This window comes from Arachis ipaensis, chromosome B6 (assembly GCF_059453495.1).
Source record: "Arachis ipaensis isolate K30076 ecotype BB chromosome B6, ASM5945349v1, whole genome shotgun sequence".
Lineage (NCBI taxonomy): Eukaryota > Viridiplantae > Streptophyta > Magnoliopsida > Fabales > Fabaceae > Arachis > Arachis ipaensis.
The window spans coordinates 140,258,629-140,277,754 of NC_142441.1; the positions used below are offsets into that span (position 1 = coordinate 140,258,629).

General features: G+C 29.5%; 2 protein-coding genes and 1 long non-coding RNA gene across 5 annotated transcripts; 2 read left to right on the forward strand and 1 right to left on the reverse strand.

Annotated features, from left to right (window-relative positions):
- Window positions 1-169: 169 nt before the first annotated feature.
- Window positions 170-4,544, reverse strand: LOC107605304 (zinc ion binding protein). 3 transcript variants are annotated; one of them, XM_088489731.1, is made up of 4 exons: window positions 4,287-4,544; window positions 1,679-1,841; window positions 669-1,583; window positions 170-583 (listed from the first exon to the last, which is right to left on the reverse strand). In XM_088489731.1, exons 2-4 carry the CDS (start codon window positions 1,837-1,839, stop codon window positions 481-483), a joined length of 1,179 nt encoding a protein of 392 aa, XP_088345857.1. In that variant the 5' UTR covers window positions 1,840-1,841; window positions 4,287-4,544; the 3' UTR covers window positions 170-480. The 3 variants fall into 3 exon arrangements, with proteins under 3 accessions (XP_088345857.1, XP_088345856.1, XP_088345858.1); XM_088489730.1 differs by having other exon boundaries at window positions 1,679-1,849; XM_088489732.1 differs by lacking the exon at window positions 4,287-4,544 and having other exon boundaries at window positions 669-1,321; window positions 1,415-1,583; window positions 1,679-1,839.
- On the forward strand, window positions 1,271-2,043 carry LOC148562960 (uncharacterized). The gene is made up of 2 exons (XR_015885788.1): window positions 1,271-1,386; window positions 1,477-2,043. It is a non-coding gene; the product is annotated as an uncharacterized LOC148562960 (long non-coding RNA).
- Window positions 4,545-6,574: 2,030 nt separating the features above from the next.
- Window positions 6,575-18,317, forward strand: LOC107605303 (very-long-chain aldehyde decarbonylase CER1). Its single transcript, XM_016307142.3, has 10 exons — window positions 6,575-6,670; window positions 10,182-10,399; window positions 11,251-11,483; window positions 12,278-12,497; window positions 13,649-14,027; window positions 14,584-14,691; window positions 15,422-15,622; window positions 15,763-15,858; window positions 17,193-17,366; window positions 17,819-18,317. Exons 1-10 carry the CDS (start codon window positions 6,611-6,613, stop codon window positions 17,987-17,989), a joined length of 1,860 nt encoding a protein of 619 aa, XP_016162628.1. The 5' UTR covers window positions 6,575-6,610; the 3' UTR covers window positions 17,990-18,317.
- Window positions 18,318-19,126: the final 809 nt, after the last annotated feature.

Genomic DNA, 19,126 nt, shown 5'->3' on the forward strand with positions numbered 1-19,126 from the left:
ATATTACGCATAATAATTGCCTGATATTATAATCCAGGTTTTTATGCAAAATGGAAGCTTTCTTATGAGAAATGCAAAATTATATTTAATACTACCCAGCTTATATTTTAACTTTTAAGAACAAAAAATCACCATCTACTATCCAACAAGCGACAAAGCAATCCAGTTATCTCATCAATCTTCCAATCTAACATAAGAATACCACATTAACTTCTCACTTAAATACGCCTCAAAATTTACACTGATCTAAGTTTTAGAATCAACCACCATTTTCCAAAATGCCGAGGGAAAGGCACACAACATAACATTCTAACTCGTTACGTATTTCATGTCAGAATTGATTTTTACACATCTTACCTAAATATGCATGAATATAATAACCTGGAAACAGCAAAGATACAAGACAATTCTAAATTTTTCCATGTAAAACAAGTGAGGAGGATGGCAAAGTAAGGTCCCCACACAATAAACAGATGAATACTATCTTGCACTGAAAATTGGTTCTATTTCAGGTGATGGTTGTGTTCTTCGAGTATATTTCAATAGCAAACCTTCAGAAGTAAGACCTGGCACATTCAGATCCCTGAAAGTATTCCAAAGAAATAGAAATTAATTCAAATGTGAAAAAAGATTATATATTTTAATTTAAACATATAAGAGACCCAAACCTAATATAAGGCTGCAGATCTTTCCATTCCCATTTTGGCCGCTCTTTGAAAAGAATCGAGAATCGTTCAGCCGGAGTGGATGGCAACGAAGAGACACTGAATCCGCGGACCCATGTCTCGACTCCAATTCTCTCTGTCAAAACTTCTCCTTCGGCAAGATCAAAAGTTGGCTGCATTTCATCTGGAGTCCTCTGCCTCCACTCATCCATAAAACTCTCCAGCTTCATCTTGCCCCCTCTCAGGATTTCTCTCGCAAAATGAATGCAGACCCGCTTCTTGTCTAACTTCCATGCACAAGTATCCGTGCCGTCAATTACTTTCTCACCATATACGTGCAAGCAATGCCTTGCAAGTTCTGCAGGAAATCCATCAGAAACCAGCATGCTTACGACTTCATCTTCATTAAGAGCACTCAGTGACCAGTCGTTCAACACTGCATTTCTCAAAACCATTTCCAGAATCGTGTTCATGTATCTCTCGTCTACTAGTCTCCAATAGCTATTAATCTCCACAGCCGATAGTGCCTGCAGTCCGGATCTTAGTTCCTCGTCACTAGCTTGAATATTGTTTTTAAGATCCTTCCAGTTATATAATCCTGCTCTACTTTCTGGATTCACTTCTGAACTGTCAAACTCTTCAAGCCTGCAAGGGTTCTGCGAGAGGAGCAATTTAAGTTTGTCAAGTCTGGGAGCAACCTCAACAAGCTCCATATTACCAGGTACAACTTTAATCACAGGTGCAACAACCTTCTCCTTGTGATTATTTGCACCGTTTTGTGGATTTTGATCAAAAACATATTGATTTGCAGGAGGTATAAGCAAAACAGAATTTGAAGTTCCAACGAACTTCATTGCAAATGTTTTGGATTGAGTACAAAGAACTGCGTCTTCATCGGGCAGTCCTCTTATTACCACCCTATAACAGAATATAAAACATGGAAAATGTAAATCACAAATAGGAGAACCACAAAGAGGGAAAGAGCTACAAAAAGCTGAGAATTCAATACACACCTTTCATGCAGAACATCGGGAAGAAGTTTATCATCAAGCTCTAGAACGATCAGATCATCATGTGGTCCAAACAGAGGGTGGTATGCAACAGAAACCGCTGATCCAGGAGACATATGTAGAAGTGCTTCTGCTCCTACTGAAGATGTCTCTTGTGATTCCATTTCTGTCTCTCTAAAGTACGAAACGTCAGAAATAAAAATATTGAAAATTTCTCCACATAGTAAAGATGCTTGGTTCTATCATTTGATTATGTTCCTATTCATTTGTCAAGGATGCAGCATACTTCAGAACAAGATTACTATTTGATACTCAATATTGTACTACTTCCTAATAACCTCATCAACAAAGCTTTAAATAAACGTAAGTACTACTGCACCACTCATTCTATTCATAATACGTTAATAACCTAAGGTCACTACTTGTGTCTGTATTGGCTGCTACTGCATATAATCTACGAGCTAGGAGCCTAGGATGAAGGCTGCCTTCATTATATGGTGCTAATTAAGTACTTAAGAAGACTAACTTAGGGGCCAAAAGCCCAAAACCAAAATTGTTTCTTCAAATACCAGAGCTTGCCCTTGCTGACTTTTCATTGGTTATTCATTTAAAGTGTACATTAAGATATCAATCCCCATATTATTATTAACTCATCTAAATGTTATATAGTCTACCAACTGAAGAGAAGAAAACAAAACACAATCCAAGGGTGGTTTGCTTTGAAGAAGAACAAACTTGAGTATTTGCAAAGTCATCCATGACACAAGTGATTTGCAAGAGGATTGACTCATTGCTAAGGTTTTCCCTCATAAGATCCACAAGTGACAGTACCACTATCACTTGGTTCACTGCCAGTTGAGACCAATACATGGCTGGTGAGGAGTAGTAGCAAACCATGGTCTACTATAAGATAAATGCATCACTTGTCCAGTATGGGATGAGACCTCTAATCACCCATTCCCCGCCAGTATCAGCAAACTTGGCGTCAAAAAATAACAATCAAACTATTGGAGACTATACAGAACCACTAGAAGTAGAAATTAGACACCTAGATAACTAGTGGTTAGGAGGAAATCCATGCTTCTTGAAGCATGTGTCAACTGTGCGGCCATTCTTGCCACAAAAAGAGCACATCTTTTGCTGGTTCCTACCGAACATGTTCTTGCTCAAGTTCTTGTTGGCACCATAACTCGGATTAGAGTTAGTACTTCCACGACCATAGCTTGCTACCATAATCTTTGGTTCCTCATTAACTTCACTGCATAATTGCCTTTCTTGCTGAACAACCAATCCAAACACTTTATTTATTGGGGGAAGAGGATCCATTAACAAAATCTGGGATCTAACTCCAGAAAAATCTATCATTAAGCCCTTTTAAAAATTGCATGATGAAGTCTTGCTCCCTATATACTTTGCGTGCACACTGCCTTCTACACGCACATGGATGAATTGGCCTAAAATTCTCAATTTCACCCCATATCTTCTTCAATTGTGTAAAGAAATTCGTAATGGACAATGTACCTTGTCGAAGAGAATACAGCTCCTCATTCAGATCAGCAAGACGCATATGATTTCCTTGTGCAAATCTTTGCTTCAGCTCTAGCCTCTATCCATAGAGCCCTTGCTTTCTTGACAAATAGAACGCTTTGTGCAATCTCAATGCTGGTGCATCGAACAATCCAATTTCTAATGAAGGTGCTATTACGTCCCAAATTGCGCTCATTGGGTCTCCAGCTGCTGGTTCCGCCACAGAAATCCTCCAAGAATCCTATCTTGTTCTTGGATTCCAAGCCATTATCATAGCTTGTGACCAGAAATGGTAATTTGTCACATTCAGAGTTGTCGAGATGAGCATCTGCCCCGGGTTCTCGCTGGGATGCAAGAAAAACGGGCTCATCGGATTGCATATCGCTAATGCGGCTGGATCAGACGCATCGTTGCGTCTTTCTTCTTTGACCGGGCTTGGATTGTGAGTAATTGCTTCCATTTTTGCTCAGAATCGGTGACGGTGCACTTTATAATCACGCTTCTTCTTCTCAATCCCGTTGATCGAAGTCGCTACTTTGTTTGGTTGAACAAACTAAGCAGTGCTCTCATCAATCTCTGTCGTATGGGTTCGAAAGAAGTAAAAAAACGTGATTCACGGTGAACGAAGCTGATTTCTGCAGATTCTTGGCAACAAAAATCAAATCTTCATCTTCAATGATGTTATTGGATCAGCGTGACGCAGCAAAAATCAAATCCTCTGATACCATATTGGAGTATGAACTAAGAATGGAACTGAATTGGAAATGTTGGTCTCATTATCTGATAAATTGCAGTACAAGAGTGAGAGGAAGAGGAAATGAGATAGAAGGAGAAGAAGGCGGTTTGAGATCAGGTCCGGGAAGGAGAGAGAGTGAGATGGGTTTTGTTACAACTAATAGTGAGTTAGAAGAAACTAATTAGCATAGTATAATTTCTACTTCTAGTGGTTCTGTATAGTCTCCAATACAAACTAAACCTAAATAACCAAATCTGTGTTCAAACTTCAAAGTATTATTATGCAACAAAAAAAAAAACTTCAGATGAAGTGCCAAACAATCAAACAGAGGTAACGGCAACGGCCTACCTGAAGTCTAGAGATGGATGGCGAGGTAGGGACCACGCGGTGAGACTCGTGACGGCGAGGGAAGGAGGCACAGCGAGAAGCAGAGGCAAGAGGCAGAGGAGAGACGGCGCGACGGTGAGAGGCGAGGCTGAGACGGCGGAGTTCTAAGTGAGGGATGCCGCTAGCAGTGGCGGCGAGGAGGGCTGAGCGACGCCGGAGGCCACGCAGAGTTCAGACTTCCAAGCGAGAGGGTGAGAGAGCCAGAGAGGCAAGGAAGACGAAACCCGCGAAAAATTTTAGTAATTTATTTAACAATCCCAATTCACAACCGGGAATAATTTTACCCGAATTATTTTGTCACACCAAAAATGCCTTTGATTTTATTATTTTTATAACTAAATTTTAAAAAAATTAAAGACGAATTTAGTAATAATATATGATAATTATGTCTAGTTTGTTTATGTTAAAGATTATTTTTATGAAATTGTTGCTAAATTAATTATAATTTTTTTAAAAAATTAGCTATCAAAAATATATTTTATGCAAATAAAATTTTTTTTAGATAAAATTAAAATAAAATAAAATTTAAAAATATTTTTAAAATTTTTAACCAACTTTAAAAATAAAAAATATACTTTACTCTATAATATATATATATATCACTTTTAAAGTTTTAAGTTTTAACATTATCAAATAGTATAGTCTCCTTATACTCACCTAGAAATCGCGATCCACGGATTCGAATCTCACTCCTAACTTAGAAAAAACAAAAAAAAAAATTACCATATGGCTTTCCACAACCTTCTACTGTTGTCATTTATCCTAACTCTCAAACTTTAATTTTTAAATTCTAAATTTTCAAAAAAACGAAAGTTAAAATATAATGTTAAAACTAAAGCAGGTTAACTAATGGTAAAGATATGGTAAATTATGAATTATTTTAGTGATGATGAGGGCTTTGATAGTTAGTGTAGCATACTAGCATCCTATAAAAATCTGATTCTAATTGAAAGTTAGAACTTATTTGTTTTAATTAAAAAGAATATGTTTTGTCCTCATAAATAGAATCATTAAATTTAATTTGATATAAATTATGCTTAATTGCAAATTTTACTATTAGGATAAAAATAAGATTTAATTATTCTGTTAGTCTCTATAGTTTCACAAAATTTTTAATTAGGTTTCTATATTTTTTTTAATAGGGTTCCTGCACCAATTTTTTTTCAATTAGATCTCTTTTGATAATAATTGGATTAATTGTTTAGGGACCCAACTAAAAATAAATAAATTAGTGCAAAGATTCAAATAAAAGAAAAAAAAAAGTATAGAGACTCAATCAAAAAAAATTTTGTACAAGAATTCAATTAATAAAAAAATATAAAGATCTAATTAAAAATTTTACGAAACTATAAAGACCAATAGAATAATTAAACCTAAAAATAAATACATTTTGACCCATGACTTTTTAATAAATCATGAATAGGTTTGTTTGTGGTGTCATATCTAATTACTATGTGCCATGTGGAATAATAAAAGTTACTTAGATGAAAATTTAAGTTAATTTCGAGTTTGAATTCAAATTCTAATTACGAGATTGTTCATAAAAATACATGACATGACGCAAAATACACTGCGTTGGAAAAAGTGGCTTGCACACCAAGCATTTTCCAATAAAGAGAGGTTTACGCTTTGATAATTGATGATCATGATTGATTACTCGAAAGTAAGTTGGTATGTGAGTTTTGATAAACCAATTGTGAATAGATTGAGAAATGGATGAGATTGATTCTAAAATTGAGCTAAGAGAATTGTTATTGATAGAATATGATGCTATTTTTAGCTGAGGTATATATGGACTGAAATTGGATTTCGATAGGAATTAAACTTCCTAAAAGCTTTACTTGCTCGTCGATCGAGTTACTGTACGTACGTTTGTTTATCAGAAAACAGTGAACCTATGATAATGACACGAATTCTTAGGGTTAATGATGTAGAATTTTTACCTCTATTGATTGAAGCTTCACAGCTAATAGTACGCTCACAAATTTAAAAAACCGATGGATTAGTGAGTTGTAATTTTTTTTTTCTTTGATAGAAGAAAACGACAATAATTGAACTTATTATTTTATTTGCATGTAATTCTTGGATGTATAGTACTAACCAGTAACTACTATTTCCCAAACGTAACAGCAGTATTCGGTAGCAGTTGTGCAATTAATGGAAAATAGTTTGGAGTTGAACACCTTAGTCATTCAAAACTATATATATATAAGTAGATCTTCACATACATATAATGCATTGTACATTACTACCAGACATATAGATCTCTTCACATACAAATTAAAATGGCTTCCAAACCAGGCATTCTTACTGATTGGCCTTGGAAGCCTCTTGGAAATTTCAAGGTTTATTTATTTATTATTATTGCATTGCTTCAATATATATTAGCTTAGCTAGGTTTATTTTGGTTTACCTTAATGTTTAATCTTCCTTTTCATTTATACTTTTTTTTTTCTATTGGTTCCTATAATTTTATAAAATTTTTAATTAGGTTTTTGTATTTTTTTTTTTTAATTAAGTTCTTACACCAATTTTTTTAAATTTGGTCCCTATACTTTTTTTTTTCTTTTATTTAGGTCTCTGCACGAATTTTTTTTTTTAGTTGGGTCCCTATAAAATTAAGTCAATTACTACTAAGAGGGACCTAATTCAAAAAAATTAGTGCAAAAATTCAATTAAAAAAAAAAAGTATAGAAACCTAATTAAAAATTTTGCAAAACTATAAATATTAACAGAATAATTAAACTTTACATTATTATAACTCTAATGAATATATAACCTAAGTAATTTACCACATTCATGTTTTAATCTCATTAGTCTTCTCTACTGTATGATTAATTTTTTTTATTTTTATAAATTATGCTATCCCTACTTCAAAGTGAATTTATTGAAATAAATTATATATAGTTTCTCATCGAGTATTGCATGATATCTAAAAATATAACATTTTACATCAATATTTTAGCTATCAACCATGTTAGAAAATCAACATACATGGTCGTTGCTGTCAATTTTAGCCAACAACGAACAGACATTGATCTATCAAACAAATCCATTTAAATCAGTGACGGATCCATAAAATTTTAACAGTAGAAGCAAAATATATATAATATAATAATAATTTAGGTTTAGTTAATATGTGTCTTAAAGACACATGACAAGTTTAGTATTAATGAAAAGTTTTAAATTTTTTCATTTAATAACTGTAAAATAATTAAATACATTAAAAACTTAAGTTTTTTGTATTTCCAATAAAAATATTTTTAATTTGTAATCTTAATATGTACTTTTAGTATACAAGATAAATAAACTCTAATAATTTTTATAATAAAAATATTATATTGTATAAAACTTAGCTATAAAATTGTTTATTAACCATTATGTATTTGTGTATAAATATATTTATTATTTAATTCATTTTTAATATGTATTTTATATTTCAATATGTATTTTTAATATGTATTTTATATTTCAATATGTATTCTATATGGGAAGTTACTTTTTATGTACATATAGCATAATTATTGTTATAATTATATTTTGTTATTATAAAATATAATTAATCTTCAAAATATATAATTTACAAATTAAAACACTAAAATAATAATTTAAACAATAATATATAATTTATAATTCTATTTTTTAAGTTTCATATTTTAAAAACAATTGAATAATTTTTTTTAACAATACAACTGAAATGTCTCATATATATATATATATATATATATATATATATATATATATATATATATAAACAATTATGTAAAAATTCACTTCTCATACAATCAAAAGTCAATTCTCAATGATATTTATAGTTAAAAAAATTCTTTTAATTAATATAGTTCTTACAGGAAAAACTAAAATTAATTTAAAAAAAAGATAAATAATATCTTTTGAATTCATTTTTAAAAAAGAATACTAATCTTATTTAAATTGAGAATTGATCATTCTAATAAACATCTAATATAAAATTCTTAAACTGACTATTAAGTACTAAAAGTTGAGTAAACAATTATTGTGGAGTCAAATTCAATAATTTAATAGAACGAATAAATATTATTATTATATACTCATTTACAATTTTTTTTTAATTATTCTTTTCCTTCTTCTCTTTTTCTCTTTTTCCTTCCACCACTTACCACTACCGTCAGCCACCGTCTCACAGACTTTGACCACGTACTGCTGTCGACCACCACTGGCCACCTGTCACCAGCAATCACATAAATTATTTATTTTAAATTCTAATTTTTAACTTTTAAACCTTAAATTTTTAAATTTTAAACTCTAAACCTAAATCCTAAATTTTAAATATTAAATTATAAATTCAATATTCTAAATTAATTTTAGGGTTAAGTACGATTTTGGTCCCTAACGTAAAGACTGAAAATTTATTTAGTCATTGCCCTTTTTTTCGCTACAAAATGGTCCCGAAGATTTCAGTTTGTTTTAAAATCGTTATTTTTACCAAATTTTTTATTTTTATTACCAAATTACTCCTAACTAAAAAATATATATAAAAAAAGAAAACGGAAAAAGGGAGAAGGGAAGGTCGCGCTTTTGGGGGATCGTTTCCAGGGAACAAGAGGGGGAAGGGGAAAGAGAAGGTAGAGAATCTCCTCGCTGCCGCCGCTGCTTCCTCGCTGCTACTCTTCACCGCCAGATCTCGCCGTTTCCTTTCTTTCTCAGTACACACTCACACTAACGGCAAGAGAGGAGAGAGCAGAGGGAGAAAGACACAGAGAAGTGGAGAGAAAGAGAAGAGAAGAACGAAAGCACTGAGGGAGACCGCATTTTTGTTTTTGTTTCTGTTTTCTGCTTTCTGCTTGCTTCTGTTTTTATTTTTGTTTCTGGTTCTGTTTTTGTTATTCTACTACTTTTGTTTTCTGCTTCAGCCTGCTTCTGTTTTTGTTTTTTCTTATGGTTCTGTTTTTATTGTTATTCTGATTTCATTATCCATTGTTATTGTTGTTGTTCTTTTAGTTGTTGTTGTTTGATCGTCGTTAATTCCGCTTTTGTTTCTGTTTTTGCTTGTGCCTCTGCACCTCTGTTTCTAGTTGATTTTGGGGAAGAAGGGGGAAGAGTATTTTCGTCTGAAGGACGATTTTAAAATTACGTTAAACTTTCGAGACTATTTTGTAGCGAAAAAAAAGTCGGAGACGAAAAAAATTTTTGATCTGTGATTTTGAATATCTTTTTAATAATCAATTGTTGACTATTCTATTGATCGAAAAAGATTTATTGTCATTGCTTTTTCCGTGTTAACCTTAAACAGAATTCATGTTGTCAATTCCACAATACAGAATGTACAAGTAACAAATTAGTGTTTATATTTTGACCCTAAATGATAAATTATTTAAGTATCATTACAAGTATAACTAATTTCAATTTTGGTGGAAACTCAGGTGCAGTCGACTTCACGTGAAGTTGATACCTGATAGTCGTTAGATGAAAATTTAGTCAAATCAGTCAAATCATTTAACGGCTCTCAAATATCAACTTCAGGTGAAGTCGACTTAACTTGAGATAAAAAAGAAAGAAAAAAAAAGATGAAAATATGGAATTTGAATCTTTATCTTTAGAAAAATTTAGAAAAAATCTACATACTGAGAGTAGGTTTAAAGATGTATCTAGGGATTTTTACCTTCAATTTTTAAGATTAACAAAAAAAAAAAAAAAAACAATAGTACATCAACACCACTATAATAGGCATCAATATATAAAGGTTAGCCCACAATCCTTATGACAGTACATTTTTGTTATATTCATAATCTAATGTTTCATTATTTATGATAACACATATAATAAGCATTCATGAGGTTTTGATGTTGACACCGTACCTATGTATCTGTTTTGAAGTTCGTGATTATAACACCATGGGTGGTGCATAGCATGTATACTCTGACAACAAAAGAAGGAGGGGACCCAGTGAACTATCTCGTATTACCATTTATAGTCATGAGAATGCTTCACAACCAGATCTGGATATCTGTCTCTCGCTACCGAACTGCCAAGGGAAACAACAGGATTGTTGATAGAGGCCTTGAGTTCGATCAAGTTGACAGAGAAACCAATTGGTTCAATCATTTACTTTTTATCTTTCTCTTCCTTTCTCCTACTATAAATACTTGTATACTTTCTCCTTATCAATTAATAAGTCTCTGCTACATTTTCCATAGGGTATATTAAAAAAAAGGAGTAAAGCTCTAAAAATTGTCGTATTAATTTTTCATGAAAAAATTTAGATTCAGCGCTTTTATTAAAATTTAACCAATATTTGATTAAAAAAAATGAATAATTATATATTATTAAATATAATTTTATATTATTAAAGATTTATATATATTGATCTATATATTTTTACTAAATTTTTAATTAAGTATTTATTTTTTAATAGTTTATTATTAAATCTCTATATTAGAGAAAAAGTTTTAATTAACTCCTTACTAATAATGTTATTTTAAAGAAAAAAATAATTCTAAAATATTTATTTTTAAAATATGAAAAATGCTAAAAGATTAGTAAAATTTTTTATTTTTCTCATCATATTTAAATATCATCCAAATTTCTTTAGTCTAACAGTTGAATAATATAGACTACATTTTTAAATATTAATACCTAAATGTTGACAACGTTTAAACATTCCTCTTAAAATATTTTAGAATCATCCTATATATATTAAATATAAAAATAAATATTTCAAAAATATTTCATACTTTGAACAAAAACACAGTTAGTAATTAAGGAGCTAATTGAAATTTATTATTTATTATTATAAAAATACAAATACAAATTTTGAAAATATAAAAGTTAAATATATATCTAGCAAATAATTAAAGGTTATTTATAAAGTAATTAATAAAGTTATACTATAGTATTTAATTATTTTTAGAGTGTGATTGTGTGGGGGATGAAATATATTTTGCAGGGATGACCAAATATTATTCACAGCAATCCTATTCTATATAGGGTACATGATATTTCCATTTGCATCAAACCTGCCATGGTGGAGAACAAAAGGTGTAATAATGACAGCAATATTGCATGCTGGACCAGTGGAGTTCATATACTACTGGTTTCACAGAGCACTTCATCACCACTTTCTCTACACTCGATATCACTCTCATCATCATTCTTCCATTGTCACTCAACCCATCACATGTATGCTATTTTCTTTACTTTCCCATGCCATGCATGCATATTACATACCAATTAAAATACTACCTATTGTGTGCAAGCAAAACAATAACGGTCACAGGTATTTTTAATTATTTTCATATAATAACATTTATTATCTTGTAATGATGTCATATGAGCAGAAATTGTCAAGGATATTTTATTTAGAATAAGTAAACAAAATTAATTTTTAATTAATTAATATTAGTATTTTTAGAAAATTTAAGTTTAAGGTTTAAAATTTAAAATTCAAAATTTAAGATTAAAATTTGACTGATATTATTTGAAAAAGAAATTTAATTGAATTTGCCCACCAAAATATAATTGTTTTGATTTTTTTTTCAAATTATATACTTTATACGCCAAGCTTAAATAACGTTTTAGTCATTTAAAATAGGTGAATTTTGTTTTAGTTTCTATAATAAATTTTCTTTAGATTTTAATCTTAGAAAATAAAAAAATTTGGTTTAGCAGATGCTATTAATTTACTTTGATAATTATTACTTAGCTTCTGTATTAATTAATTGCTAAATTCCTTTATATATTCATTTAAGAATATTAACAAAGTTGGATCCACTAATGCTCTTTCTCCTTGAAGATACACACATATTGTTAAAGTTTGAACGTACGAGAGTAAGTGTGTAAATTTATATTAAAAGGGTGCCTATACGAAAGAATTTCTTCACATAAAGGTCAGGTAATAGAGAAATAATAATAATATTGAAGAATTAATAATATATTAAGAGTAGTTAGTTGGTGATTTTTAATGGTTTTGGCAGCGGTTACGCATCCATTTGCTGAGCACTTAGCATATTTCACGCTATTCGCAATACCAATGATGACAACGTTGATCACAAGAACATCCTCCATTGCTGCGCTTTATGGCTACATCGTATACATCGATTTCATGAACAATCTTGGTCATTGCAACTTTGAGTTCTTTCCCAAGATACTCTTCTCCCTCTTTCCTCTCTTAAAGTATTTCTCTTACACGCCAGCGTAAGTTTCTATATCTTCTAGTAACAATATATTATATGTGCACCAAAATGATAACATGGAAGTTTTTGTGAAGATATTTGATAGTGTTTTTTATGGTTAAGTAATGGAACAAAATACAAAAATGGCTAGTTTTCTAGATTTTTCTTAAAATATATATTAAAATATAAATATATATTAAAAATAAATTAAATCACGTATATTTATATATAAATATATTGGTGACTTATTTTATTAATTAATTTTGACGTACGAATAATTTTTTTGTTTTTTGTTTTTTTTCAATATCACAATTTCATTTACTATTATTAGTCACTAGTTACTATTATCTATCCATCGCTTATTATGTATTCTAATTTTTGAATTTGAAATCCAAATTTTAAACTCTAAATTATAATAATTTTAAATTTTAAATCCTTAATTTTAAATTATAAATTTTAAATGTTATATTGTAAATTAACTTTTTTTTGTGTGTTATTTTCAAATGTACTTGTTATTTTGTTGGTTGATTTAATTTGTTGGTTTTATTTCCCAAGACTCTTTCTAGTCAATAAATAATGACAGTTATTATTAGTTACTTTACTAATGGAATGTTGAAGCTGAATAACCTTACATCCCTACAAATTGTTAATGAATATGGTTATGTTACCAAAAATACAATATGCTAGAAAAATCAAACCAATTAGTTTAAAGTTTTAGTATATTCTAAGAGTTTAATTTTGATACGTAGACAGTGTAAAGTATTTTACACAGTTGTATAATCACATCTGTTTTTTTTATAATTATTCACACGGTTAACATAAAAAGTAATTATTTTTACTGATGTAACGTTACGTAATTGATGAATGTATGTACGTAGTCCATCAAAATTAAATTCATATTCTAAACTGTGTGAAGTTGAATAGGATTAGGTCAAGTAACGACTAATGATTCTATCATGTAGCCACATTTTGAATGTTAAAAAAATAGTTTAATTTATATATAATTTATATTATGACCTAACTCAATCTATCAATTGTTTAAATGACATTGGAGCTCTACATGTGCTAGGTATACCACAAATTCATCATAATTATTTTAATTTGATTTCTTCTTATTAAATCTAACTAACTAAGAAGAGATGGATTCATTATTCAATAATGGTGGTTCCACAGGTTTCACTCGCTGCATCACACCAAATTCAGAACAAATTACTCACTTTTCATGCCAATATATGACTACATTTATGGTACTGTGGATACATCGACGGAAACAATATACGAAACATGTCTAAAGAAACCAATGGAGGTTGCGGATGTGGTGCACTTAACACACTTAACAACACTTGATTCCATTTATCAGCTGCGGTTAGGGGTTGCTTCCTTAGCCTCCAACCCTCAAGCATCAAAATGGTACCTCCATTTGATGTGGCCCTTCACATTCTGTTCTATGCTAATCACTACTTGCCTCCATGGTCGTGCCTTTCTCTTAGAAACCAACAACTTTCAAAATCTCAAGTTGCAATCCTGGGTTATACCCAGATTTAAAATACAAGTAAGATTGTTTCTCGCTTTTGGGATATTCAATTTACTACCAAAAAAAATTGTTGGATGACAATTTATTTAGAAGAAAACTTAGGGACTAATAATTTTATTTATATTATATTAGCCAACAATCTTAGTTAGCATATACATTTTACTAGTATATTTGAACTTTTTTCTTAACATCAACAATATGATGACTAAGTGCTGAACAAAAAGAATAAATTGTATTACCTTATAGCACTACTGATTTATTTAGCTTCAAATCTGTCACTAATAAGATAAGTGACCAATTTATAGTTCAATTGGTTCGTTTTTAGATTTTTAATAATTGCTAAAATAAGTTGGCAATCGATAAATTTTTGGATTTTTTCTTAATGCAACAAGTGAATAAACTTTTTTGTTCAAACAATTAAAAACATATATAATTTTCTTTGTAGTCAACAAAAATAAAGAGAGAAGGGCAAAATTTGCATAATATTGGTTTTTTTTTAAATTAAATAACTTTCTAAACTTTTTCTTTTGCAATTATCCAAGTGATTGCATGTGACACATGACCTGTGTTGTAGTATTTCCTAAGATGGCAAAGTGGAACATTGAACAACTTAATTGAAGAGGCAATAATGGAAGCTGAGTTAGGTGGTGCGAAGGTAATAAGTCTAGGACTTCTAAATCAGGTTAGTTCATTTCCTCCTTTTATTTTAAAAATTAGTTCTATTTATATAGCCTAAATATGCTTTTATTTCTGAAACAAATGTTAATTTTAATTTTGTCTCTGCCAAAGATTATTTTGTTTTAACTTTTTTGTTGTTAGAACTTTCTGAAAAGAGATAGAAAATAATAGTAAAAATAATAAAATTCTATTTTTTATTTTTATTTCTTATTTTTTATTTTTTCTATGAAATTTTAAAAATAAAAAAGAAAAAAAATACAAATCAAATAAGCTTTTACTTTTTAGGTTTGGATCCAATCTCTTAATTTTTAAACTATTTTATTGATTTTACCAATACTTGTTGTTTTTTCGTCCCTGTACCGAACTAATATTTTTTTTCTTTAAATCTCTAAATCTTATGATAATTTGGTTTTTAAAACCCATTAAAATGATAGTTTATGGTCCTTTAAAATTAAATATTAATAAGAAATAATTAGAAGTATACTAAAATAAACTTTTATAGGAATGAAAATCAAATACTTTTAAAACTAAATATTGAACTAACCAATCAAAAATATTGGTAAATAAGTACATTGAAACAACATGCTTTTAATTTAAGCATTCGGCTATTTCAATATGATTTCAATAGAAATTCCGTACATTAGTGTATTTATAAAATACATAATTTTATTTTAGATCATGAAAAACAAATAAACAATATTATCTGGATTGCAATTTTATTTTGATGCATGCAGAGAGAAGAACTTAATGCACATGGTGAACTTTATATAAGAAAATTCCCAAAGTTGAAGATAAAGATTGTTGATGGTAGTAGCTTAGCTGCTGCAATTGTTCTCAACAGCATTCCCAAAGGGACAAATCAAGTTTTACTTCGTGGCAACTTTAACAAGGTTTCATTTGCCATTGCCAATGCTCTATGCCGAAGAAATATTCAGGTATATTATTCAAACTAAAGTTTTATTATATATTCTCATGAAATATGAAAATTATTTCGGATACTTTAATTAACCGTTCTTAAATTCACTTGAAATGTTCCTATAATTTCATCACTAATGATGGACCGAATTGCAAGCAGGTAGCTTTATTGCATAAGGAAGAGCTGAAGATGCTTCAACAGAGAGTCACAAAATCCAAAGGACGCTTTACTCTTTCACCAATCAATACTCCAAAGGTTTATTTATCCATATATATTTCATAATAATAAAATCATAAAAGCTTTTGCTAACTAATTTCAATTATTTTCCGTAAAATAATACTCCATGCACCAAGTAGTAGTTAGTTAATAGTCTTGTACTCTTGTTGATAAAATTCGTATATTAAAGGATAATCACCTAAATAAATTGTTTAGGATAAAATTTTACATGAATATTTTGATTTTAATTGGGCTATATTTTGGTTTTTTTTTTCTTTTTTTTTTTTAACATATAAATCGTTGTTGGATAATACCATTTACAATTTTCATGTAAATCGTTGTACCCTACATAGGGGGTATCATTTTAGAGTAAATTGAATCGTCACAACTTTTTGTGATTTAGCAGAGAAATATGTTAAATGGCTTTCTCATATTAAATTATTGTAATTCACAAATTTTTTTGTTTGGGTATTATTAAGTTGTCGAAAACATTTTTTTTAAATAAAAAAATCCTTTTCATCTTTTAGTGTATTTGTCAAATTTTTAATAATAAAAATAAAATATTAAAAAAATAAAAAATTTTTATTAGAAGTTATAATTAATTTTTAAAAAAAAATTTACTTAAAAAAATATTTTTGACACAATAAATAAAAAAAAATATTTTTATGTTGTTGTACATAAACATAATTGATAAATAAAAAAATATTTTTATATGAGATATTCAAATATAAAATTATTTTACTTTGTTAAAAGATATTATAAAAAAATCAAAATTAAAAAAAATCACCCAAACGAACTCTTAATATGACAAAGCACACAAGTGATAATTTGTTAGAGGTTTCAACGATTTATCATGTGATATAATCGTTATATACCGTGTTGGACTCTCACTTTAGTTAAAAAAAAATAGGAGCATATAAGTAATACGCTGCATTTTTATAAAATTTAAAATTTTATTTTATAAATTATGGACAAGTAAATAACCTTAATAAAAATGGTTACAATAGTTATAAAAAATTTTAGTTGAAATTTTTAATCTTTACATGCTTTGTGTATTTTTCACACACAAATTTTTAATAATTACTTTCAACAATATTTTTAGAACAAGTCAAATTCGTATATTTTCACCTTAAAATAAATGGTTAGTTCTCATATATTAGATATACTATAACTAATAATAACGTTATGAATGAATAATATTAAAATAATATTTTGAACCAAACAAGCGACTTATATTTTGGACAAATTAAAATTGTAGACTGAAAAAATAACTTACTTCATATATAGGAAAGAAAGAATATAATAATAATATATCCCATTAAATAATTAATTTGAATGAAGTGATATGATGATGAAATTTCATTATTGTGTAGATATGGATCGTTGGAGATGGATGGGATGAAGATGAGCAAATGAGTGCATCAAAAGGATCATTATTCATTCCTTTTTCTCATTTCCCTCCAAAGAAATTCCGAAAAGATTGCTACTTCCATTTTACACCAGCAATGACTGTTCCTCCTAAATTCATGAATTTGCACTCTTGCGAGGTTGGTACAATAATACTCCATTATTCACATTTTTTTGGCGTGCGTGTGTATAAAATAGTTAATTAGATCATTATTTTGTGCGTGTATAATAGATAAAGAGGAGTGTTAGGGGCCAGTAGATTTTGGGAGTTGTAGCCATCAATTAGTTATCAATAGTATATTTAATGGTGTGAGATTTTATCTAATGGTGGAGAATCACTCATTTTCCTTTTGTTGGCTAAGTGCGGGCCAAATTTTAATAAATCTGTCATTTTTCCATAGATAAATTCAAAAGTTATATTTATTGACTTATTTTATTTTTTCCCATATTTATGCACAATTTTAACAATTTTGGAGAAAAGCAATTAGTTAGACTACATATAAAATTTTCTTTATTTGATGAACAAATTAATTATTAATGTTTTAAGTCACATTAATATATTCTAAAAATAGATTAATGTGTTACGTTGCAGAATTGGCTTCCAAGAAGAGTACTAAGTGCTTGGCGTATAGGTGGAATAGTTCATGCCTTAGAAGGATGGGATGTTGACGAATGTGGATACACCATACTTGGTATTAAGAAAGTGTGGCAAGCAAGTTTATTCCATGGTTTTCAACCTCTCAAGATTCCCCACTCACCATGATCAACACTACTAAGTTTATTACGGCTTGAATAATTCATCGAAAACCTGAGAAATTCAGAGAATTGCAAGGAGATCAAGGGAGGAGAATTGAGATGTTTCTGGATTTCATCATGTATTATTGGAATAAGCAAGAATATTATTAGTTGTTTACATACATATATGTATGGTTTGTTGCGTTGTAATTAAATAAGGTAATGCTAGGTAATCTAATATGTTGTCTTTGATTTGCAGCATTAAATAAAAACAAAAAAGGGTGGAAAAAGAGAAATTTAAGATTAGTTCAAGATGGAAAGTAATTTGTGTAAGATATATTTTCTAAAAACAATCTAATAAGAAGAGTTTGAAATTTTTAACTATCACGTGATTGAGACATAAATTATAATCGGTAATGCCTCATAATTTATTTTATTTAATATTTATTAATTATTATAATAATTAATGATAAATATTAAATAAAATAAATTTTGACTATTTTTTATTATTTTTTTTGTTATTAAACATTTTCGAATTATAACATACTAAATGTTAACTTAACATTATTTTATATTAAATTTCGATGATTAATAAATTTATACATAATTAGAAAACAAGAAAGACGTTGAATACCGTTGAACTTAATATTGGACTTTATCAACAGATTTAGCGTCGGTTTTATCGACGGTTTCGAATGAGAAATTCGTCTTTCAAAAATATTACCATCGGATTATAAATTTCCTCCCTAAATCCTACTGTAAGGTGTGACATGAAATTTTATTTTATTTGTACCAATTTTACCGTGGGATTTTTCGACAAAATTTTTCGATGATAACAGGTTTTAGTGAAATGCGTTGTTTAAATAACGACGAATGTCATTGATAAATCTAACGGTAAAATTTGGATAAAATTCAAACGTAAAACCTTTTCCCATCACTTCTACGAAATCTCTCTCTCTCTCTCTCTCTCTCTCTCTCTCTCTTCTTTTTCTCTCTCTTCTATCCGCTGCTCCATTGAAGCTGTTGCCACCGCCACCACCTAGAGTTGCCGCTGTTGCCACCACTGGATGTTGTTGTCATTGCTGCTGAAGTTGTCGCTGCTGCCGTCGCTGTTGGTGTCCCTTTCCGTCGAAGGTTCTCACCATGTCACCGTCACTGCCACCTC